We start from the raw sequence: 26,770 nt of genomic DNA on the forward strand, positions 1-26,770 counted from the left end.
ACAAAATTGATAAACTACTAGCCAGTTTGATCAAAAAGAAAACGGAAAGGACCCAAATAAATAAAATCAAGAATGAAAGAGGAGAGATCAAAACCAATAGAGCAGAACTACAAACAATAATAAGAGAATATTATGAGCAATTATATGCCAATAAAATGGGCAATCTGGAAGAAATGGGCAAACTCCTAGAAACATACACACTATTAAAACTGAAATGGGAAAATAGAAAATTTGAACAGACCCATAACCAGTAAAGAAATTGAATTAGTAACCAAAAACATCCCAAAAAACAAAGAGTCCAGGGCCAGATGGCTTTCCAGGAGAACTCTACCACACATTTAAGGAAGAGTTAGCACCTATTCTCTTGAAGCTGTTCCAAAAAATAGAAATGGAAGGAAAACTTCCAAACTCTTTCTATGAAGCCAGCATTACCTTGATTCCAAAACCAGACAGAGATGTCACTAAAAAGGAGAACTATAGACCAAATTCCCTGATGAACATGGATGCAAAAATCCTCAACAAGATACTAGCCAACTGGTTCCAACAATACATTAAAAAAATTATTCACCATGATCAAGTGGGATTTATGCCTGAGATGCAGGGCTGGTTCAATATCCACAAAACAATCAATATGCTTCATCACATCAGTAAAATAAAGGACAAGAACCACATGATCCTATCAACAGATGCAGAGAAAGCATTTGACAAAATACAGCATCCTTTCTTGATAAAAACCCTCAAGAAAGTAGGGACAGAAGGAGCATATCTTAAGATCCTAAAAGCCATATATGAAACACCCAATGCTAATATCATCCTCAATGAGGAAAAACTGACAGCTTTCCTTCTAATGTCAGGAACCTGACAGGGATGTCCACTCTCACCACTGTTACTCAACATAGTATTGGAAGTCTTAGCCTCTGCAATCAGACAACACAAAGAAATAAAAGGCATCCAAATCGGCCAGGAGGAGGTCAAACATTCACTCTTTGCAGATGACATGACACTCTATATGGAAAACCTAAAAGATTCCACCAAGAAACTGCTAGAACTGATCCATGAATTCAGCAAAGTCGCAGGATATAAAATCAATGCATAGAAATTGGTTGCATTCCTATACACCAATAATGTAGCAACACAAAGAAAAATCAAGGAATCAATCCTATTTACAATTGCACCAAAAATCATAAAATACCTAGGAATAAACCTAACCAAAGAGGTGAAAAATCTATACACTGAAAACTATAGAAAGCTTATGAAAGAAATTGAAGAAGACACAAAAAAAATGGAAAAAGATTCCATGCTCCTGGATAGGAAGAACAAATATTCTTAAAATGTCAATGCTAGGCAAAGCAATCTACATATTCAGTGAAATCCCTATCAAAATACAACCAGCATTCTTCACAGAGCTAGAACAAACAATCTTAAAATTTGTATGGAACCTGAAAAGACCCCACAAATCCAAAGCAATCTTGAAAAAGAAAACCAAAGCAGAAGGCATCACAATCCTGGACTTTAAGATGTATTACAAAGCTGTAATCATCAAGACAATATGGTACTGGTACAAAAACAGACACTTAGATCAATGGAACAGAATAGAGAACCCAGAAATGGACCCACAAATGTATGGCCAACTAATCTTTGACAAAACAGGAAAGAATATCCAATGGAATAAAGACAGTCTCTTCAGCAAGTGGTGCTGGGAAAACTGGACATGCAGAAGAATGAACCTGGACCACTTTCTTACACCATACACAAAAACAAACTCAAAATGGATGAAAGACCTCAATGTAAGACAGGAAGCCATCAAAATCCTCGGGGAGAAAGCAGGCAAAAACTTCTCGGACCTCACCTGCAGCAACTTCTTTTTTTTTTTTTTAGATAATATGTATTTTTTAATTTTTATTTATTTATTTATTTATTCATTTATTTATTTTTTAATATATGAAATTTATTGTCAAACTGGTTTTCATACAACACCCAGCGCTCATCCCAAAAGATGCCCTCTTCAATGCATCTATTGGGACCTCATGAAGATATAAAGCTTCTGCATGGTTGCCCCATTCCCACCCTCCATCAACCCGCAGTTTGTTCTCAGTTTTTAAGAGTCTTTTATGCTTTGGCACTCTCCCACTCTAACCTCTTTTTTTTTTTTCCTTCCCCTCCCCCATGGGTTTCTGTTAAGTTTCTCAGGATCCACATAAGAGTGAAAGCATATGGTATCTGTCTTTCTCTGTATGGCTTATTTCATTTAGCATAACTCTCTCCAGTTCCACCCACGTTGCTACAAAGGGCCATATTTCATTCTTTCTCATTGCCACGTAGTACTCCATTGTGTATATAAACCACAATTTCTTTATCCATTCATCAGTTGATGGACATTTAGGCTCTTTCCACAATTGGGCTATTGTTGAGAGTGCTACTATAAACATTGGGGTACAAGTGCCCCTATGCATCAGTACTCCTGTATCCCTTGGGTAAATTCCTAGCAGTGCTACTGCTGGGTCATAGGGTAGGTCTATTTTTAATTTTTTGAGGAACCTCCACACTGTTTTCCAGAGTGGCTGCACCAGTTTGCATTCCCACCAACAGTGCAAAGAGGGTTCCCGTTTCTCCACATCCTTGCCAGCATCTATAGTCTCCTGATTTGTTCATTTTGGCCACTCTGACTGGCGTGAGGTGATATCTGAGTGTGGTTTTGATTTGTATTTCCCTGATGAGGAGTGACATTGAGCATCTTTTCATGTGCCTGTTGGCCATCCGGATGTCTTCTTTAGAGAAGTGTCTATTCATGTTTTCTGCCCATTTCTTCACTGGGTTATTTGTTTTTCGGGTGTGGAGTTTGGTGAGTTCTTTATAGATTTTGGATACTAGCCCTTTGTCTGATATGTCATTTGCAAATATCTTTTCCCATTCCGTTGGTTGCCTTTTAGTTTTGTTGGTTGTTTCCCTTGCTGTGCAGAAGCTTTTTATCTTCATGAGGTCCCAATAGTTCATTTTCAGCAATTTCTTATTCAACACGTCTCCCGAGGCAAGGGAAACCAAAGCAAAAGTGAACTATTGGGACCTCACCGTAATAAAAAGATTCTGAACAGCGAAGGAAACAACCAGAAAAATTAAAAGGCAACTGATGGAATGGTAGGAGATATTTGCAAATGACATCTCAGATAAAAGGTTAGTATCCAAAATCTATAAGAACTTATCAAACTCAACACCCAAAAAACAAATAATCCAGTGAGGAAGTGGGCAAAAGACATGAATAGACACTTCTCCAAAGAATACATCCAGATGGCCAACTGACACATGAAAAAATGCTCAACATCACTCATCATCCGGGAAATACAAATCAAAGCCACTTTGAAATACCACCTCACACCTGTCAGAATGGCTAAAATGAACAACCCAGGCAACAACAGATGTTTTTGGGATGTGGAGAAAGAGGACCTCTTTTGCACTGCTGGCGGGAATACAAACTGGTGCAGCCACTCGGGAAAACAGTATGGAGGTTCCTCAAAAAATTAAAAATAGAAATACCCTAGGACCCAGCAATTGCACTACTAGGTATTTATCCAAGGGATACAGGTATGCTGTTTCAAAGGGGCAATTGCACCCCAGTGTTTATAGCAGTACTATCAACAATAGCCAAAGTATGGAAAGAGCCCAAATGTCCATCGATGGATGAATGGATAAAGAAGAAGTGGTATATGTATATAATGGAGTATTACTCGGCCATCAAAAAGAATGAAATCTTGCCATTTGCAATTACATGGATGGAACTAGAGGGTATTACACTAAGTGAAATTAGTCAGTCATAGAAAGAAAAATATCATATGACTTCACTCATATGAGGACTTAAGATACAAAACAGATGAACATAAGGGAAAGGAAGCAAAAATAAAATAAAAAGATGGAGGGGGACAAAACTTAAATATAGACTCTTAAATATAGACTCTTAAATATAGAGAGCAAACAGAGGGTTGCTGGAGGGGTTGTGGGAGGGGGGATGGGCTAAATGGGTAAGGGGCTTAAGGAATCTACTCCTGAAATCATTGTTGCACATGTGCGAACTAACTTGTATATAAATTATAAAAAATATATAAATTATAGAAAATTTAAAAATGCATGTAAAAAAACAAAGAAACAAAAACAAAAAGAAAATTTGTAAGTCTAATGCAACATGTCAGGGACATACACTTTCTCAAATTGCCTAATCCCAGACTACAATCACAGATGTGAACTGAGTATGTAATTTTTTGACATGTCAATAATGGCTATTAATTATAGCTTTATATTTTAGTATTAAAAATTGCCATTTATTCTTTTTTTTAAGTTTATTTATCTTGAGAGAGAGAGAGAGAGAGACAGAGATCATGAGAGCACGAGCAGGAGAGGGAGAGGACAAAAAAAGGGAGAGAGAGGATCGCAAGGAGACTCCATGCTGTCAGCCCAGAGCCCAATGAGGGGCTTGAACTCTCAGTCAGCATCTATGAGATCATGACCTGAGCTAAAACCAAGAGTGGGATGCTTAACTGACATAGCCACCCAGGTGCCCCCCCCCAAATTGCCATTTAAATGCCACTTGCTAGTGATACATTTTTGGCAGTCTATGCATACATAATTGAAGGGAAGAAATAGTTCATAGCCTATCTTGATTTATACATCAAACTGAAAAAGAAACTTTTGCAAAAAAATAATAAGGAATAGAAAAGATATTGTGCTAGGCACTAAAAATGTAAACTCTTGAAAGAAAAATAGGTGAGCTAGTTTCTACTTTTTTTGATTTTTTTCTTTACCAAGTCTTTATATAATAAAAAGGGCAGCTTTTAAAAAATAATTCAGGAAATGAGAAAGTTGCATAGTTCCTTTTGATTAATATGGCAATGAAAGGGATATAACTTCTTCCTCAAATTTGCTAGAGTTCCTTAAAGAATAAAATTTCAAAACTACTGGAACTGAGACCAAATCACTTTCTAGCATCTTTAGAGAAATCCATACTGTATCCTTAAATTAAAAAAAAAAATCACACTATGAAGCATCAGCATTACTTTCAGGATAGTTCATTTATTTTCTGATCAATTTTTTGGCAAACTTTTCTGGGTAAATCAAGTGTCTTCATACACTTAAAAAAAGAAAAAGAAAAACAGCTAGAGACTGAGTGCATCTCATTTTTTGAGTGTGAACAATAGTGTCTTAGAATCTTGAAGATTTCAAGGAAGCGATGTGTTCAGGTTAACTCAGCAGAGGCCTTATCTACAGACAAATGAGGAAGTGCAGGATTTTGGGATAACAGCACAGTCATCTGAGCAACTATCTTGAGGTCATGTCTCTAATTGATCATCATCAGTCACACAGAAAAATGGGGCACAGAATGGTCTTTAAATAACCCTCCAGTGACTATAGATGCTGGCGAGGATGTGGAGAAACGGCAACCCTCTTGCACTGTTGGTGGGAATGCAAACTGGTGCAGCCACTCTGGAAAATAGTGTGGAGGTTCCTCAAAAAATTAAAAATAGACCTACCCTGGGGCGCCTGGGTGGCGCAGTCGGTTAAGCGTCCGACTTCAGCCAGGTCACGATCTCACGGTCCGTGAGTTCGAGCCCCGCGTCGGGCTCTGGGCTGATGGCTCAGAGCCTGGAGCCTGTTTCCGATTCTGTGTCTCCCTCTCTCTCTGCCCCTCCCCCGTTCATGCTCTGTCTCTCTCTGTCCCAAAAATAAATAAACGTTGAAAAAAAAATTAAAAAAAAAAAAAAATAGACCTACCCTATGACCCAGAAATAGCACTGCTAGGAATTTACCCAACGGATACAGGAGTGCTGATGCATAGGGGCACTTGTACCCCAATGTTTATAGCAGCGCTTTTAATAGTAGCCAGATCATGGAAAGAGCCTAAATGTCCATCAACTGATGAATGGATAAAGAAATTGTGGTTTATATACACAATGGAGTACTATGCAGCAATGAGAAAGAATGAAATATGGCCCTTTGTAGCAACGTGGTTGGAACTGGAGAGTGTTATGCTAAGTGAAATAAGCCATACAGAGAAAGACAGATACCATATGTCTTCACTCTTATGTGGATCCTGAGAAACTTAATAGAAGACCATGGGGGAGGGGGAGGGGGCAAAAAAAGGGAGGGAGACAGCCAAACCATAAGAAACTCATGGGGCGCCTGGGTGGCGCAGTCGGTTAAGCGTCCGACTTCAGCCAGGTCACGATCTCGCGGTCCGTGAGTTCGAGCCCCGCGTCAGGCTCTGGGCTGATGGCTCGGAGCCTGGAGCCTGTTTCTGATTCTGTGTCTCCCTCTCTCTCTGCCCCTCCCCCGTTCATGCTCTGTCTCTCTGTCCCAAAAATAAATAAAAACGCTGAAAAAAAAAATTAAAAAAAAAAAAACCTCTTAAAATCTGAGAATAAACTGAGGGTTGATGGGGAGTGGGAGGGAGGGGGCAGTGGGTGATGGGCATTGAGGAGGGCACCTGTCGGGATGAGCACTGGGTGTTGTATGGAAACCAATTTGACAATAAATTTCATATTAAAAAATAAATTAAAAAACCGTTAAAAGAAAAAAAAATAACCCTCCAGTGAGCATGGAACTGTGAGTTTCATAGCCTGTCCTCATAACCATTGAACTATACAGCCTCTCTGCCAAGACCCAGAGAGTCAGAATCAGGTAACAGGGAGCCTAGAGAGCCCAGAGAGTCAGGAATTGAACTTTGTAATCCACTGAGGAGCTTGGGACATCAAATGTAAAACTTTAATTTTGTATCTTTGGGCTTATTTTGTTTATTTACACTATTCAGTTTCTCAAAATTATTAACTGCAAAAAAGAAAAAAAAAGTTACATTACAAATATGCTGTTCTAAAACATAGTTGAGGGAGGAGAAAATATTCCCAGGTAGGACCATAGGGGCAGCCTTGAGGCGGAGGAGTGATTGGGCTTCTCTGTGTTGTCCAGAGGGATGTTAAAAGAGCCTTTACCCTTGACTCAAGACGGCCAAAATCTAAACTCTGGTTCATACATTCAAGCTGGGGGATTCTGAGGAGGGTGATTTTTTTTTTTCTTTCTTTTTAAAGAATAACCAGTCTAAGCTGAAGGCTTTCTCCTCTTAAGGCAAGAACTTCTTGCAGGAGGGAGGGTGGCTTATGGATTTGGCTGAAGCTGAAATGGGGAGCCTGGAAAGGAAGGAAGGAAATGGGAGAGACAAAACAGATCTTAAAAGGTTTGTGCGGAAAGAGAAAAAAGGATTAACTTTTGACCAGCTGAGTCCAAGAGTAGAAATTTAAGAAGGGAAATATCTAAACAGATCTCTGGGGTGTATATGGATATTTTTCTGATGGATCATACCCTGTTGAGTTCCCAGGTGATTCAGTTTAATTGTAGTCATATTAAGATTTAAGATCTAGGGGCGCCTGGGTGGCGCAGTCGGTTAAGCGTCCGACTTCAGCCAGGTCACGATCTCGCGGTCCGTGAGTTCGAGCCCCGCGTCAGGCTCTGGGCTGATGGCTCGGAGCCTGGAGCCTGTTTCCGATTCTGTGTCTCCCTCTCTCTCTGCCCCTCCCCCGTTCATGCTCTGTCTCTCTCTGTCCCAAAAATAAATAAAAAACGTTGAAAAAAAAATTAAAAAAAAAAAAAAAAGATTTAAGATCTATTGTTTGATTTGCCCCCTGACACTCTGATTAAATCGGCACCCTGTAACACCACGTTTTCCAAGATGCTTGATTTATGGTTTTAAAGAATGGAAAGCAATTGCCTAAGAGTAAGAGGGAGATCATGAAAATGAGTCTGAAATAGGAATTACACGTGTTGTGAGAATAAAGTGCCTGGAATATGATGCCTTGGAGAACTGAAGAGGAAAACAGCAGCCCCTTGTAATCCCCAGAACATTGTCACACTTTCTAAAAGTTAAAAGATTCCATTTAAAAATGGTTTATTCTCCTGAATAATCGTCCAAACCCTTTCATAGACGTTCACTGTCAACCTCATCTTTGCTCCGATTGATTATCCTAATACCCCTTCCTTTCAAATGCATGCTTGAGTCTCTTCTGAAATGGAATGGCTTTGTGAAGTTTGTTTTCTTTTGGTTAAAAGCTCACCTACCACTGTGGATCCTAAAGCAGTTCTTGAGGGTGTATGTGGGGGAATCTTGGGTTGAACTGTCTGCTGATATGTCAAGAAATGAGATGCGGTAGTTCCTAGGCTCTGGCTGACGATCTCCTCATTTCTTCCTGAGTACACACAAAAGCCATATTTCAAATTTTCTTCTATCCACCCCCTACCTCCCCCCACCCCCTGCACAGCTGAATTAGACAGAGGCAGTGTTATGTGAGATACCCAGAATGAAAGGGTGTGAAAAACGACTTCAAACTTGCAGGCTGGAAATGAGGTGTTATCTTTCTTCCTCAGACACACAATTTATATAGGATTTAGAGTCTTTCCTGAAAAGAGAGCAGAGGTCTCTGACACTCATAATGAGACTGGAACCTCGTCAGTAGCCAAGAGCAAGTCCCATGGAGACCGAGCTGCCAAGATCAAGTAGGTTTGGGTAACACTGCTATAAGCTGTTTGTCACCAGGAATGTCACAGGTATCGTGTCAGGTATGAGGCAAGAGGACATTGTTTCATGGTTAGAAAATGCACTGAATTGAAAGAGGGCTTTCAGACCTTGGGGCTAAGCGGAGACTTAGGTTAATGGGATAGTCAGCCAGGATCCAGCATTAGGAAATATTTATGTCCATGCGGATCTTTGTAGCAGAAAACTCATCATAGAAGATGAAGCAAGGAGTGCAGTTACTACTGGGTTCACATGTTTAAATCACACCTGCATGTAGATAGAAAGGTCAGTACGTGCTCTAATTATGTGTTTAGGCTTAGGGGGAAATGACAGGGTCCAATCAGCTAGATGCTGTGAAATGCAGCTTACTGAAACTGAAATATCTGCGTGAGGCCAATGTAGGTCTCAGAGATAGATGGGCAGGAGTTTCTACCAAACCCAGACAGTTCTCAGAGTTTTGAAATCCTTGCTACTAGTGAAGCTACTGACGAAGTATAAAAATAAAACAGCCATGCCTCAGACCAAACAGTGACATTATGACCAGAGCTTTGTGTGACCTTGTGGGCTCAGAGGTGAGGGAGGCAGGAGCCAGACCGCTGAAGCCAGATCCCTAGCCAGCAAGTTGTAGGTGAGCAGGGCAATAGATTCCTACTGTGTCAGGAGCCCCTACCTAGCCAGATATCAGGGTTGTGCCATGCACCCCCAGATTTGCTTTCTTTATCCCAGGATGTTTCCCAAATGAGATTGTTGCCCACACTTCAGCAACAGTCCCCGGCACTGGGCAGACCTCAGTGTGACAGAGACATCGTGAAGTCAATCCAGAAACACATAGGCTCCAGAGAGGGTAACACCCCTTGACCTCACCCCCAATTTGTCTGAGCTGCAGTGAGGAAGGACAGCTAACGGCAGAGTGCAATTATGAGGTCAAAAAAGGTAAATACCCTGTCATTTTCTCATGGAAGGAAGCAAGACCCCATGATGCAGTGGGAAGAGAGAATTCAATTCTGATGTTGCCTTTTCGATAGTTACCAGTTTTCCAGTCTCAAAGTAAGCTCATTCTTACACCAGTTCTAAATACACACATGTACACACACACTCACATATACACTATATATACATATATTCACACCTATGTGTGTTGTGTATCTACATTGTAACAAATGTTTATATTACATAGTATATATCTAACGTATGAGTTATTTTCCAGGTAATAGAATTTATTTATTCATTCCCCTTTTTATTTCAACAAATAGTCAGTTTTCACAATGATGCAGATACTATTTTGAGTGCCAGGAATGTAAGTCAGGCAGGATTTCTCCTTTCACGGAATTCATCTTCAAGTTTGGGGAGACACAAAATCAAGAAGTAATAAAGTAAAATAATTCAAGGCAACAATAATTGCTATGAAGAAATTAAAACAGAGAACTATAATTGAAAATGCCTGAAGTGAGTTGGTCAGGTTAGGCATGACCTTGGCTAAAGATTTAAAAATTTCACCCTTCCATCATTTTTTTCCAAATTCTGTCCTCTATTTGGGTTCTTCCCTTTATGTTCCATCAACCAGGAATTCAAAGAGGGTAGACTAAGACAGGAGGCCAGAGTTTTGCCATATGCTGGAACCACAGAGCTTAGACTAAGGGAAGGGAAAGCCTTAGGGTCCTTTAAACCCCCCGGGGCTTCTCTCTGGCCCTGCTTTATCCTTTCGCACTGAGTCTAGATGTGATGAGCAGAAGCAGCCTCTGTACCTGCTCCTGATTGCTCCTGTCCTGGCCAGTTTTCTCCAATAAATGCTGTGCTGGGTCACGTATGTGTACCAACAGGTCATAATACGTGTTTGCTGTTTAGATGCATGTTAAGGTGTATTTATAAATTTTTTTTTTGCAGATGGGTTTATAATAAGGAAGAATTATACATATTATAAATGTGTAACAATTGAATATTGATTAAATAACTTATATATGTAAACATGACCTAATGAGGAAGAATCATGTTCTGAGAAAAAAAAAAAACTGTATTTTACCGAATCTATAACCCATATATATTCCTTTTCATCTATCCATCCATCCATCCATCCATCCACCGATCCATCCATCCTTCCTTCCAATTAACTTTGTTATTAACGTTGAATAAGCCATTTTTTCCCATGAAGTATGTATCATGTTATTTCAAGGACTTGATAACAATATCTAATCCTGTTAAAGTGACTCCATTTCATGACTTTGCACTGTATCTAAAACCTTCACTGGTCTCACTCATTTAGGTTTTGATCACTTAAGACTGCAAATGATTTGATGCTAATCAAAGCAGCCCCAAACATATGCCCTGCAGTGGTGACACTGAAGTATTTTCTTCTGATTAGATGGTCATTAGCCTAATTATTATAGAAATGTTAAGACTTAAAGGTGAACATAGCCAATCAGAATTTTAAATAAGTTGTGATCTGTGTCCATTTAACTCAACTGAATAGCCCAACATGCACTAAATAAATAGAATTTCCTTGTAAGAAAATACTTGGGGTGGGGGGGGGGGGAATGGGAAGATGTTGGTCAAAGGGAACAAACTTTCACTTATAAAATAAATAAGTTCTGGTGACCCAAGGTGCAGCATGATGACTATAGTTAACTATACTGTATTGTATACTTGAAAGTTGCTAAGAGAGGAGATCTTAAATGTTCTCTCTCTCTCTCTCTCTCCCTCCCTCTCTCTCTCTCTCTCTCTCTCTCACACACACACACACACACACACACACGCGTAACCGTGTAAGGGGATGGAGGTGTTAACTAATCTTATTGTGGTAATCATTTCACAATATATACATATATCAAATCATCACGTTGTACACCTTTTATACCATACGTCAACTCTATCTCAACAAAGCTAGGAAAACAAACAAAGAAAACCCAGAGGAATACTAAGAAACCACATCCTTAGAAAAAAAACAATCTGTGAGTGGGTGGCTCTAAGCGACTTAGAGAAGTAGCCCAGAGGCTGGGTAATTTCTGAGGGCTGCTGGTAGAAGCAAAAGTATGAGGGGAACAACGTGCGCAGGTGTGAGTAATTAATTCCAGCAGCGACTGTGGATGAATATTAAATGAAGATCCAACTATTGGGAAGTGAGCTTCTTTCTAACTTACACTTTGTTCATATGACAATAAGCATGATTAGAAATACACAGAGATTTATAAACAGAAAATTATTCTTCACGTAACAGTTCTTTTGTTTGTTGGGATAGGTGCTCCAATTCTAGGGATGAGTGTTGATTTCCATTCAGAAGCAATTCATCTTGGTTTCCATTAACCAGTTTAGAGCCTGGTTCAAAATGAAGTTAATTTTATTTATATGATGCCTTCTGGCTTCTGGGTACCTAAAGAAACATAAATTATATTCTAAGAGCAAGGTGTTAAAAAAGCTTCTCAACTTCCAAACAAACAAACAAAAAACCAAAAAGGACTAGAGGTGGGAGTCGGGGAGCGTTTGAGTCGGGAATGAAAACCAAAGTCCTTGATTTTTGGTAACAAAGCTCATTCTGTGATATATGGAAGTGGGGAACAAACCAGCAGCTCTATCAGTGCATATCATTAAAAAGAAGAAAAGCTTTTAAGGATTTCACCTTCATGTCTAAGCAAAAAGCAAGACATGATTCACAAGACCTATGGTTCTTCAGGTCACTTGAGCCATATGGTGACTTGATTTCATGTGAAAATCAGTTTTGTGTTTTGATCACAACAGTCAGTAGGAATATACTGGAAAAGAAATTGACATCTTGTATTTTTTAATGTGTACTTCTGTGGAGATCTGCCTTAGAGGAGGCCTCCCAGGGAGGCTATTCTGTGACTAAACCTTCTTGTATATAGTTAAAATAAGTTCATTTTCTACCAAATTTTATTTTGTAGAAGGTCATACTGTGGAGACACTCTAGCTCAGCAGTAATTAAAATGGGCCCATGACCAAGACAACCTGAACATTCCTCTCAGCTTCCTGACTTTAGACAGACTTCTTCCTGACTCCAGGATCCTGACCTCCCTTTTCTCAGAGCGTTTGCTTTAGAAAACATGTAAATTCTTTCTCTGCTCCTTTGAGACATAAACCTTTTAGAAACCTCTCGCCAGTTTTAAACCCAGGAATGTCTTTCTCCAGGGTCTGGGAGTTGTTTCTTTGAAATGTAATCATCAGGGAAATAGGGCCATACTTTCTGTGGGAGAACAGGAGGCTAACTTGTAAGTTCTATGGGTGAACACAGATGGCCTAATCACAGAAAAACATTTGCAAACTCAGGAATAACTCAGTGGCTCCACACATTTGATTAACCAACCTTTCCTCCTAATGTCCTCCAATACTCCTTCAAAAGCTCACCCCAGTGCTTCAAAACTCTCCTGCCTTTTATGTCAACAGAGATGAATTCAAACTCTGTTCTGGCCTGGCTCCCTGTTGCAACAGCTCAGCACAAAATCTTCCTTACTTGTTTGACTTTGGTGGAATTTTTGCTTTGACACCCAAATGTGAATTCTGTGGTAGGCATGAGAGCCTCTACTATCCCTACAAGCTGTCTCATATAATTAGTGTGACCAGAAGGTGGAGGATGGGGACAGGCCTTGATGAGAAAAGAATTTGTTTGCATGTAGTGATGGGTCTCTACCACTTTGTCTACTCAGTCTTGATGAAAATAATAGAACAGAACTACATTTCATAATATGTATAACTATTTTATCACAAATAGTTTGACAATCTCTGGTGTTAATAATTCATTCTTTCAGGAATGTTATTGGCTGGAATAGGGAAGAGTATTTATATCCCCTGTATCCTACAGGCTGTTGGAGAGAAAAAGAGAGAGAAAAAGCAAGTGAGTAAGCTATGTTGGCACACCCTCATTCTTGTATACTTATAAGAAATCAGTCTAGGCTTATCGAGGTACCTGAGAGCAAATATCAGGGACCATAGCAAAGAACGCCACAAACCAGGGGGAGCTTTCTGCCCTCATGTTAATTGTTTCAGACTTAAGGTTGTGGGAAATAGGTTCAAGAATTCCTTATACTTACACAAATATGTTAAAAAAAAAAAAAAAAGCTTAGGATGGAAAGCTGCCACCACAGGGAGAAATTGCCCAAGATTAGTTAGCGAGATATTATAATGGGATCACGAGTAACTTGTTATATCATCTGCAGGAAACTACTTTCCATCTGGCACCAAGATACTTTGATCACAACTTCAAATTCCACTTGCCCCCCAGGCCCTTTGCTTCTTACACACACAAGTTAATGATTACTATCTGTTTGTTTTCTTCTGCACATTCACCACGTGTGTAAGATCTTGATATCTCAATAAAATACCCCTGTTTGGGGCTCTTGTCTCCTCCCAGACATTAGCCTCTCTCACATTCAATTCTGCATCTGTCCTCTTGCTGGACAAGAGAGAACTCCAGACTCATAGTCTGCGACATAAGGTAGTGATCGTAAGGAGTGTTATTTTTGGAAAACATCATTTGTAGGTAGGTATCTGGTGCCTGTCCATTATGAACCAAGGTCCTTGAAATTCTTCAAAAACTAAGGAGTTGTGAAAATGTTAAATATATCACTATTTAACTTTCCTTTTCTTGAGACTTCTTATTACTGTTTGTCTCACAAAGCAGCCCCAGTAGAATATGATTAAACCAGTAGAAAAGGAGTTTGACTGCAGTGGTGATAATGGCACTGGTGTGGAGAGAGGAGTGAAGTTTAGAATCATACAAAGAAAAATAAAGGTGCAATTGTCATCATCAGCTATTACCTAATTAGGCTGTCCCACTCTTTTCTGTCTCTCTCTCTCTTAAAATTTAATAAGCATTAAAAAAAAGATAGCAAGTTTAATTGCCTTATTTATAAGTCAAAGATGAATTTCACAGATAACTAGCAAATTGCCTAATGCTCAAAAGTTCTAAGTAAATTTCTTGAGTTAACGTCAGTCTTTATTGTTGATTAAATACTCTGAGAGTTCTGCTATGAGCTGGGTCTGGGGGCAGTGAGATAGGAGAGGCTTTTGTTTATGACAAAAACAAACTTTGATGCCCAAAGAAAATAAAGAGTTTCTCTAAATCAACAGCAAATCAGAACCAGACATGGGCTGATCTTTGGAAGAACCCAGAGATGTCAGAGTCTGCACCTGTTTGAAGTTACTTCAGCTGAAGTTCAGTCAGAGGCTTTCTTTGAAGATCTGGTCTCAAGTGTTACTTCACCTTTGTAGGTTCCTAGGATTTCAAGACCCTAAACTACACTGAAGGGTAAACCTAATTCCTGCACCACTTCAAGGTCAAAAGTCTTTCACATATATTCATTGTTTTGGAGAAAGTGCTTCCCCAGGTGGTCCCATGAGTATTTTCCTCATCTTCTATGAGAGGTGAGTATAGAGGGTGAGGTATAAAGGCAACCCTTCTGTGGTTCCTCTCAAACTATTTCTGAGGCATTGCTTTTAGAGGGGCCAACCTTCCTGGTGCAGAAACTCCAACTGCATTATGAAGTTCAAGTATGCTGTGAACATGCATCTCCAGGGACAGGTTGGGGGGGTGGGTGGAGCACTGAAGTCTCCTTTTGCTCAGGTTGCTATGAAAGGAACTCCCCAACTTCTGAGGCATCTACTAAGTGCATACAGAATCTAAAAGAATTCTATGTTGTTAAGCCAGAAGGTTTTAGACTCGTATCTAATAAATATTAGAGATAATATTTTCAAAACACTTTTCTATTGATAATACCTTATATCTTTATAGCTCTTAATCATTTAGAAAATATTTTTGGGGCGCCTGGGCGGCTCAGTCGATTGGGCGGCCCACTACAGCTCAGGTCATGATCTCGTGGTCTATGAGCTCGAGCCCCACATCGGGCTCTGTGCTGACAGCTCGGAGACTGGAGCCTGCTTCTGATTCTGTGTCTCCCTCTCTCTCTGCCCCTTCCCTGCTTGCTCTGTCTCTGTCTCTGTCTCAAAAATAATAAACATTAAAAAAAATTTTTTTAAAGAGAAAATATTTTCACAAACATTATTTTGATCTACAAATTTCATAGTTACCAGCCACCCATCCATGATTGTATTTATTTAATAATTAATTTTCAGTAATTACTAAGAGTCAGATAATTTTGAGTGATTATTAAGCATCACCAAGGGGCCACCTGGGGAAGAACTACAGGAGTTACATATTAATAAATTTATTTTTTTGAATTGAGGAAATTGAGGATAAGGGAGAGTAAACGACTAATTCAGCATCACAAGAGAGTAACTTTTAGATACAGGGTTTATACCCAGAAAGTAAGACAAATTCAGGACTCTCCTCATTACTTTTAGATTTGAAAAGCAGTTTACTCCGGCAGGGCAAAAGACTAAGCCCTGTGCCTGTTGCTGCTAAGGTAAATTTGAGATTTAAGTATTTTTCTTCTTTTTTTCCTTCCATGGTGGGATGGTTCCACCTTTTCCTTCCATGGGGGTGGGAAGGCTAGCTCGGGAACCAGAAAAACCTTGTGATATCTTTGTTTCATCATATCTAGAAGGAGAGGAAGTGGAAGAAAGAACTGAGTCAGGCACATAATGTCAACTTATATCTCCTTATATTAATGGGGCTAAAATTATGTAATCACTATTCTTTGATTTGTATGTGCCCTGGAATATTAGCTCCAAATAAAACTTGTGCTCTTATTTCTTAAAAGCATTTCTCATAAGAAGCTCACAAGGTTAAAAAAACTAGTTCTCATCCTAATTTTTGTAACAATGTAGTAAGGAAACAGTTGTACAGGAAATTGAAATGATTTGGACAATGCCAGAAAAGTGTGAGACAGAAGAGTTTATCTATATCCATAAACTGATTTAAATACATTTGAATTTAGCCAAAGTATCAGATAACATGATAGTGTTAATTTTAGAACGTTCTTAGTTAATTTTAGATTATATTGTATTAATTCTGGATTCACCTTCTTCTTCTAGATAATATGACCATATTTCATAAGAGTGTAGTTGCAGTCCCCTTTTCGTCCAGCATTTATGTAGTGCCAGCAAGGAAGCGTTGCCATATATATTGGTCAGGATAAACTAGGTTATCCTGTGGTAAAACATTAGCCATGAATTCCAATAGTTAAAGACAATAAAGACTTGTTTCTGTATCAAAGCTGGGCAGAGGCAGGCTTTGCTCCACAGATGGTCACTCAAGGATTCTGGTTAAGGGAGGCATTGACATTTCAACATCAGGTTTCACGGTTTGCTGAGGCGGGGAAAGAGGGAGACTGGAGAATTGCACAGGAAGATTTACTGCCTCAACCTGGAAGTAACACAAGTCATTTCCATTCACGTTTCTTTAGCCAAGACTAGTCCCACTGGCCTGGCTACCTAACTCCTAGGAAGTTTAGTTTCCCATATGTTCAAGAAAGACAGGAGAACAGGATACGTAGAATTTATCTTAGTGTGTTTGTGATAATCACAGCACATTGATGGGATTTGAGAGTGGAGAAGATGAAAAAGTGTGTAAACCAATTGTCTAAATAAAAGAAAACACAGCTGGTTACTAGACACTATGTATAATTCTTTTTAGTTCAAAGTCTATGTGTATCAATCCATATTGTTGATACATGATAAAGAAGTTCTTTACATATTTTATTACTCGGAGTTCTCTAGAGAAACAGAACCAATAGGGTGTGTGTATATCTATGGAAAGATATCTACTTTAAGAAATTGACTCATTTGATTATTGAGGCTGGCAAATTCAAAATCTGCAGGGTGGGCTGGCAGACTGGAGATCCAGAAAGAACCAGTGCTGTACTTCAAGTGCACAGGCCACTTGCTGCAGAATTCCCTCTTGCTAGGAGGAGGTCAGTCTATTGTTTTCAGGAATTCACCTGATTGGAAGAGGCCCATCCACACTAAGGAGAGTAATGGGCTTTATTCTATGTTACTATTTTAAATGCTACTATCATCCAAAACAATGATTATCAAAGAATTATCCAGAACAATGTTTGACCGCATATCCGGACACCATGGCCTGGCCAAGTTGACATATAAAATTAATCATCACACATACTCAAGTATAATTCCACTGGCTATGAGAGCAAGGAAGATGTATTTGCCCTTATGACCAGTGCCCTCAGCATGAAATATTCTTTTATATCCATGTCCAGATTTATGATTCCTTAAGAATCAATATGATCAGTAATAATCCCTTCAGAATTACTGAAGATCAGTTTGCTGTTAAATATTAAGCTTACAAATGAAGTCTAAAACCTAATGACACTGCTATCCTGATTAAATTAAATAAAGTTCAGTAAATTCCTTTACAGCATTAGTTCTTTTCAGATTCTTAATCACTAAACCATTCCAAACTTTTACAAAGGTTTTCCCTAGATTTTTTCCTTCAAGTATGAAAATATTTCTACCTACTTAAATAAAATTTTTAAGTGTGTATTAAAATTAGACTCCTTTCTATGTTAAGAACTAGGTACTTAGGGGCCGCCTGGGTGGCGCAGTCGGTTAAGCGTCCGACTTCAGCCAGGTCACGATCTCGCGCTCCGTGAGTTCGAGCCCCGCGTCAGGCTCTGGGCTGATGGCTCAGAGCCTGGAGCCTGTTTCTGATTCTGTGTCTCCCTCTCTCTCTGCCCCTCCCCCGTTCATGCTCTGTCTCTCTCTGTCCCAAAAAATAAATAAACGTTGAAAAAAAATTTTTTTTTTTTAAAAAGAACTAGGTACTTAGAATTGAATTGTGTGTTGAAAAGTAGGAAGGGTATTGTTGCCTGAAGAAAAATCATCCAACTTCTTAAAGCAGAAGAAAAGAAGAAACTATCATCTATCACATAATGGCTGAAACAGGGGCTTCATGGAATATGGTTTTCAATAGTTTTACTTTTGTAAAGAACACTGGGAAAGCACTTAATCTGTGTCTCTGAATTAATAAAACAAGGGTAATCATGCTGTCACCTATTTCGAGAGCTCTGGATGAGGACTAACAGGATAATGTCGGTAAATTGCTTTGAGACTCTCAGATGCAGGGCAGGGGGTAAGAAAGCAGTTAGCTCAGTACCGATGACAATATACTCACAGATGTGCAAACGGGTCCACACGCTTGTAACATGCACTTACGTGTATATATGTGTCATAATGGTTCTGCATGCTCCTGTGTCGTCTGGAACGGGGTTCTCAGCCCCAGCACCTTTGACATTTTGGGTCACACGGTTTGCTGTGAGGGCTGTTGTATGCACTTCAGGATGTTTAGCAGCATCCTGGTCTCTACACACTAGATGCCAGTGGCACCCCTCACTTCATTTGTGACAACCAGAAACGTCTCCAGACATCGTCAAATGTCCCCTGGGGGGCCAAAGTCCCTCTGTCTAGAACCACTGATTTAGAGGCTAAGACAGAACCAATGGCAGGAAGTTAAAATATGAGAAAATTCATACATTAGCCTAAAAGGGAGCTTTTAAATTAAAAAGAGAATGAACCAGTAAAAATGATAGTTTAAAGGAGATTTTTTTTTTTTGAACTTGATAAGCTGATCCCCCCTCCCAGATTTACATTGGAGGAAAAAAGGACAAAAATAACTAAAATAATTTAGAACAAAATTGGTAGGGGACTTTCCCTTTTGATTAATTATTACATTAATTAAGGCAGGGTGCTATTGAAACAGAAACAGACAAATAGCCCAATGGAACATGATAAAGAACCTAGAAACAAACACGAACACAAGACACCCCTTACCATTTGTAGGAGCTAGGGCAAGAGTGCAAATGGAAACCCTTATACCATTTAAGTAAGCTAGCAAAGAAATAAGTGAAATATGTTTTATCTTTTTAATTTGACACATACACATTCATATGTATATATATTTGGAAGGCAAGGTCTGAACTTATAATTCTCGGATTGTTTGAGTTCTGTCTCAGAATGTGGTGGTACAGGACGCATAGGCCTCTGACTCCTGCTTCTGAGTCTTGGCCTGACTCTATTCTCTTCCCATTCCTAAAGGTTTCATGCACGCCTAGTGTGGACACTAGCCTGAACATCCAAGCCCTTCCCATGGATCCACCAACACAGCCTCCACTTGGTCAGCCCTCCTGCTTATTGGTGGTATGGTCTCCTCTTAAGGAAAGCAAATTGTGCAGGCCTTATACCTGCAAGAGGGTTCAGAGTTGTTTGGACATGAAATTCCGGGATCCAGGGTATCCAACACTAGGTAGGTTGAAAACTGGGACAGGGCTCTGGGTGGGTATGTCTCTTGCCTTGCTGCCTGCTCTCATCATAGGAAGGGATGTGGCTGGAGAGGGACCATTGCAGACATTCTGAAGCATGGGTCCTCAGCTAGAGGCTCCCCTACTTGGAGTCCGTGGTGATATTGCACAAACGTAGATGGAGATACTTTTATATGACAGAGTCTTTCAAACCAGTGAGGAAAGATAAGGGCATTTAACAAACAGTACTGGAAGAATTGGTCATTTATATAGAAAAAAATTTTATACCTTTTATAAATTTATATCAATTATGTCTTTTCCTTACAGCAGCCCAACATAAATTCATAGCAAATATTAGAAGCAAAGCTTTAAAGCTTCATTTTTTTTTAAATATAAGAGAATGACTATGATGTCAGGGAGAGTATCGTGTTGAGCCACAGGGGAAAGTCAGACAGATGTGACATAAAATCTATCACCACAGGTTCATAATTGATATCCTGAGATATCAGGAGAAATTAAAAGAGAAATTTACAAGAAATTTAAAAGAATATTTAGTTGTCTGTAAATGTTCACTAAGAACATAGTATAGGGTCTCAATTCAAAGAAGTCCTAATCTATTTTAATGAACAATGAAACTCTTATAGCCACCCTACTGAGGCAGGCCTGACTGTCTCCCCTCCTCCTCAAATTCAGTCGCCATGTCAGGCTGATATGCCACACTAGCACCGATAGGGAACGGAAAGTTGTATTACTCACATAATGAAGCTTTCTGGGGAGAGCAGGGCAGGCACCCAAGCAGATCAAAAAACCTAGAGGCCCAGTCTAATAATGAGAAAAAAAACATTAGACAAATCCCAATAGAGTGACATTCTACAAACTACCTGACCAGTACCTCTCAAAACTGTCAAGATCATCAAAACAAAGAAAGTCTGAGAAACTGTTAGGAGAACCTAAGGAGATATGACAACTTAATGCGGGCTTATCCTGGAACAGAAAAAGGATGTCAGGTAAAACTAAGGAAATAGGATTAAATAATGCACTTTAATTAATAATAATGAACCAATATTGGCTCGCTAATCATAATATACTGTACTAATTAAGGTGCTAATAATAGGGGAAATTGGGTGCAAAACATAAATGCTACACTGTCTTTGCAATTTTCTATAAATCTAAAATTATTCTAAAAATAAAATTTATTTTAAAACCTTATTAAAACTTTATTTTAAAAAAACTGGAACCAATGGGTCAATGAAAGAGAATAGAGTCCCCAAACAGGGATTATTCTTGTAATGGGAGTTTGGCATGTGAAAAATCGATGGGGAAAATATTAGACTTCTCAAGTTATTGAGACAGTTGCCCTATTACTGGGGCAATAGATGTATTCATACTGAAAAATTAAAAATAGATGCTTATTCTCAGTATTTACAAAAACAAATTAAATTCATTTAAAAACAAAGGTGTGGGGCGCCTGGGTGGCGCAGTCGGTTAAGCGTCCGACTTCAGCCAGGTCACGATCTCGCGCTCCGTGAGTTCGAGCCCCGCGTCGGGCTCTGGGCTGATGGCTCAGAGCCTGGAGCCTGTTTCCGATTCTGTGTCTCCCTCTCTCTCTGCCCCTCCCCCGTTCATGCTCTGTCTCTCTCTGTCCCCCAAAAAATAAATAAACGTTGAAAAAAAAATTAAAAAAAAAAATAAAAACAAAGGTGAAAAGCAAAACAAATATTTTAAAAGAATTTATAGGGATAACTTCATAAGTGGAGTAGAGAAAGCTTTTTTAAAATAAAAGATACCTATAGAATATAACACAAAGGAAACATTAATTTGATAAAAATTAATGAGGATTAAAAGCTAATTCAATGAGGACTTAAATCTAAAAACTTTAACTCAATTTAAAAAACAAAGCAGACAAAAGCAAAATATGGTCATTCACCAGGACAAGATAAACACAAGTACAAGTGTCGAAGGATTACAAGCAAGAAAATATAAATACAAGAAAATAAATATAAAAAAATAGAAATTCTTCTATTAATAAATAGAAGCCAGACAACTCAATAGAAAGATAAATAGAAAAATACATGAACAGGAAATTCATAGAAGAAGAAACATAAAATATTTATTCTCATTATCAGGGAAATGCAAACTTCAATCATCAAATACTAATTATCCATTCATCAAATTGGCTAAGATTGTAAGAGAATTGCAAATGTCAACTGTTGGAAAGAATGAGGGTTTAAGTGGAAATTATCAATAATTTCAGTGGCAGCAGAAGTTAGTGTAGCACTTTCGAGGATCACTTGGTAACACAGAGTGAAGGTGCAGATGCGTCATAGCACAAGGTACCTACTGTTCAGAAATTCTCACCTAAGTGCAGAAGAAGGTATGAAGAAGGCTTTTCACTGCAGTATCATTTCTAATAATGAAACCTTGCAAATGACCTCAGTGTCTATCAGTGGAGGGAAGGCAAATACTTCATGGTATATTCTCACAAAGAAATTTTCTACATTCATTATAAATGGAGGAAATACGTGTATTATCATGTTATATTTAATATATATTGTTAAGGGAAATATACAAACTAAAAAACATGTATGAACACAAGCCAATTTAAATTCATGTTTGCCTGGTGCAGGCTCTCTGGAAAACAGTGTGGAGGTTCCTCAAAAAATTAAAAATAGGCCTACCCTATGACCCAGCAATAGCACTGCCAGCAATTTACGCAAGAGATACAGGAGTGCTGATGCATAGGGGCACTTGTACCCCAATGTTTATAGCAGCACTTTCAACAATAGCCAAACTATGGAAAGAGCCTAAATGTCCACCAACTGATGAATGGATGAAGAAGATGTGGTTTATATATACAACGGAATACTACTTGGCAATGAGAAAGAATGAAATCTGGCCATTGAAGTAACGTGGGTAGAACTGGAGGGTATTATGCTAAGTGAAATAAGTCAGGCAGAGAAAGACAGATACCATATGTTTTCACTCATATGTGGATCTTGAGAAACTTAACAGAAGACCATGGGGGAGGGGAAGGGGACAAAAAAAGTTACAAACAGAGAGGGAGGGAGGCAAACCATAAGAGACTTTTAAATACAGAGAACAAACTGAGGGTTTATGGGGGTGGGGGGAGAGGGGAAGGTGGGTGATGGGCATTGAGGAGGGCACTTATTGGGATGAGCACTGGGTGTTGTATGGAAGCCTATTTGACAATAAATTATATTAAAAAATAAAAAAAATAAAATTATTATGCTGAGTGAAAGAAAAAAGTAGTCATGTTTGCCTAGTCATGAAAACAGATCCCTAAAATTATCATGGCGATGTTTTAGTTAACTTCAATAACAATAGAAAATGAAAAAAAAAAGGTTTATTAAATTGTTGTTGATAACTTACGATAGTTTTTCTTTCACCGACAAAAATTCGTGAAATTTTAGTTTTTATTGACACTGGCAAAAGTAGTTTGGCAAAAATTGAGAAAACAACCAAGTTTAGAATTAAACTTTTATTCAACACTGACTTCAGACTTTGTACATTCCTTAAATTTATTAAGATTATATCTTCAGAAAAACTATACTTGTCAAACAATGTTTAAAGACAAGGATTGTTCTGTTTCATTTTCATTTCTGTAACCCCTGTCCTCCGCACAGTTCCTAGAGCAAAGTAATTATGCTAATATTGCTGAAGGAAAGAATGGGAGGAGCAGTCACTATAATACAAATGCCTGATAGCGAGCAGTTACGTCCTTGTGGGCTACAATGCAATGCTCTTGGTCGTTCCCATCTATTGAATTATTTACCATTTTTGTCAATTTGGTCCATTTAAAAAATATTCTACTTCCTTTTTTAAATATGAAAATTTTAAAGGTATTTTGTTACAATAGCACTTTTGTTTTCTGTATTAAATTAGATTAATAGTATCTATAATTACAATTAAATGATATATATATTAGTGGCCTTAACTGGTAATTCTGACCCCCGGGGGACATTTGACATAGTCCAGAGATATTTCTGGTTGTCCCAAGTGGAGGACGTCTGCTGCTGGCATCTAGCGGGTAGGGGCCAGGAAAGCTGCTAGCCACCCTACAGGACACAGCACAGTTCTTCACATAAAAGACTTACCAGGACTACAATGTCAGGAGTGCTGTTGTTGAGAAACCCTGATACATACTGAAGGGAGAAGGAAAGACATTCAAAGACCAACTGGTAAGCTAGTTGTCCCCACCGAGCCAATGTGTGACAGAAATCAGAATCTCCAAGAACAAGAGATGAGAATGCACATTAAAGGGCTACATATTTATCTTGTTCGTTTGTTTTACTTCTTTCCCCAGTAAGTTTGGCAGAAGCACCCAGTCCTCTTCCCTACACTCTGAGGGAGGGGAAGTGGGGCAGAGCTCGACTGAGGGCAAATATTAACCTCCGTGGTGATCAGAAAGGAGGAGTTTTTGCCCAGAACAGAGGAGACTAAGGGTAAGCCTAAAGAATCTGACTCAAAAGGGAATGAAAACCCTGAATCTCTTGACTCTGCAACCTACAAATAGATACATCACACAGCTAACAAAGGAAGTGTAAGCAGGCGGGCACCAACGTCAGGAAGCAGCTGTCTATCCAGGGACACAAGGCAGGATCCTCCCTGCATGGAGGGTCTGGGGACTGTATATATACTTTCCTTATCTGTTTGAATGTGAACAAAAACCATTAGATCAGTATGCGAAAGCAGTGAGCGAGTACAGCTTTAGTAAACAGCACCAAATGAAGGGAGAAGGAAAAAAAAAATAAAAAAAACCTACGAGGAACATTTATAATCTTCTACAGTCACCGGCAAGACTTTAAGTGTATTAAAGGCCAAATAATAAATTATGTTTGGCTGCCTTTGCATATTTTTCCATAGGCTATGCAAATAATGACTGAAATTACGCTAATCTAATATGTCGTGGCAATGTTAACTTAATCTTAAACATAAGGGCCAGAGGAAAATGCTGAAAACTTGTTTATCACTAATCCTGCTGCCATTGAGTCTGAACTAAACTAATTTTGCCACCTTTAACAAACTGGTGAGGCAAGCATCAAATATATCTCACTGTAGGAAGGTTAAAAATGTTTTTGTGATGACTGTGGAATAAAATATCTGCGTCCAAAATATGTGAGAATTTGCGACGCAAAATATGCGTCCAAAATATACATATAAATCCCCCCAAACCATGCCTGCAGCACAGTCCAAACTCACTAAGTGTGAGCTACTATTTTTATTTAATTCTGGGTCCCAAGACTGCTTTGGATCTAATAAGAATCTTGTGACTAGCTGAGTGAAGGAGGTGCTAAGTGTGGTGTTCTGGTCCAGAAGTCTTCATGTGGCTGATGGTAAACATGAGGGGGAAATATCTGAGGGAGAACCTGGTGGTACCAGGACCAGTAATGGCAAATGCACAATTGTCATTCTTTGTGTCTGGCAAATGTTCTTCAAGCAACCCCTTTTCAGAGTCAGGAAAAGGGTAAGTAATCTGAATAGAAAAAGAAATCTGAGGAAGAAAAAGCAGTGACACATGCCATCTCCAACAAGAACAGATGAGATGACAGCTTTTAGCCACGTTGAAACTAATGAAGGGAAGAATGTACTAATTATGGTGAATCAGTTGAACATTGTATGAAACTCCACAGAAAAAAGTAGCTCAGGGAAAAAGTACTTGTTCTGATGATAACATCAATAACATAAAATCAGCATGGGACCTATAAGAATAAAACTAGAATCTTACTAAAGCACATGAAACGAGATCTGAACAAATGTAGTACAAAAAAAATTCATATTGGATATAACCACAAATCAGTTGGTAGCAATAAATGCTGACAGCAAAGAGACGTTACTGGCAAATAACATATAGAACATATGTAACAAACACAACATATAATTCACATTTATTAGAAATTTATTAGAAATGTTTTGGTTGATGGGGGGTGGGAGGGAAGGGAGGGTGGGTGATGGGTATTGAGGAGGGCACCTTTTGGGATGAGCACTGGGTGTTGTATGGAAACCAATTTGACAATAAATTTCATATATTAAAAAAAAGAAATGTTTTTAAACCTTCTAAACGTGGAATACTACGTGGCAATGAGAAAAAATGAAATATGGCCTTTTGTAGCAACGTGGATGGAACTGGAGAGTGTGATGCTAAGTGAAATAAGCCATACAGAGAAAGACAGATACCATATGGTTTCACTCTTATGTGGATCCTGAGAAACTTAACAGGAACCCATGGGGGAGGGGAAGGAAAAAAAAAAAAGAGGTTAGAGTGGGAGAGAGCCAAAGCATAAGAGACTGTTAAAAACTGAGAACAAACTGAGGGCTGATGGGGGGTGGGAGGGTGGGGAGGGTGGGTGATGGGTATCGAGGAGGGCACCTGTTGAGATGAGCACTGGGTGTTGTATGGAAACCAATTTGACAATAAATTTCATATATAAAATAAAAAAAAAAAAAATAAACCTTCTAAACATTTTGAACTATCTTTTTGTTATTAGCTGATTTTATTACATTGTGGTTATAAAACATTGTCAAAACTGTTTTATTGTAATTTATTGAGACACGTTTTGTGAACTAGGTCATGATCACTTAATTTGTAAAAAAAAAATAACAATTGAGATATAGGGCACAGTTACAAATATAGTAGACAAAACAACAGGCTCATGTTGAAAATTTTATTCTAATAATATTGAAAACTAAGGTGAGTCATTTGTAACAGAGTTTTTAAAAATCTAGATTTACAACATCAAAGAAGAATCAATACTTACTAACCAACAATCTAGTTGGGCAGAGGGATGGAGAGATGGACAAATATGTGATAAAGCAAGCAGAGTAAAATGTTAATGGTGGAATCTAGGTAGTAGGTAGAAGGGCCTTCACTAAAATTCCTTCTACTTTGCTATATGAGAACATTCATAGCAAAATTTTGTGGGAAAATTCTAGATATTTATGTAGTCAATTTCTTTCAAGTCTTAGAAGAAAGATAATCTATATCTAATATAAATGATCCCAGAGAATAGAAAAAGTGGGAAGGATACTTAACTCACAGGATAAAAGT

General features: G+C 38.7%; 2 protein-coding genes across 3 annotated transcripts in view; both read right to left on the reverse strand.

The window, feature by feature from the left end:
• The window catches only part of TAS2R16 (taste 2 receptor member 16), a 56,132-nt gene extending 42,609 nt beyond the window's left edge, over nucleotides 1-13,523 (reverse strand). Inside the window, 1 exon segment of the mRNA XM_045052638.1 lies at nucleotides 13,458-13,523. Within this exon segment, the coding sequence (XP_044908573.1) occupies nucleotides 13,458-13,523 (66 nt within the window).
• The window catches only part of SLC13A1 (solute carrier family 13 member 1), a 142,699-nt gene continuing 127,295 nt past the window's right edge, over nucleotides 11,367-26,770 (reverse strand). The window contains exons 16-17 of one of the 2 annotated variants that reach the window (XR_006594479.1): nucleotides 20,461-20,526; nucleotides 11,367-11,909 (exon numbers count right to left, since the gene is read on the reverse strand). The gene's annotated coding sequence lies outside the window, so the exon portion shown is untranslated. The remainder of the gene's footprint in view (nucleotides 11,910-20,460; nucleotides 20,527-26,770) is intronic. The other variant, XM_019825748.2, reaches the window with a different exon arrangement.

Source organism: Felis catus, chromosome A2 (genome assembly GCF_018350175.1).
Source record: "Felis catus isolate Fca126 chromosome A2, F.catus_Fca126_mat1.0, whole genome shotgun sequence".
Classification (NCBI taxonomy): domain Eukaryota; kingdom Metazoa; phylum Chordata; class Mammalia; order Carnivora; family Felidae; genus Felis; species Felis catus.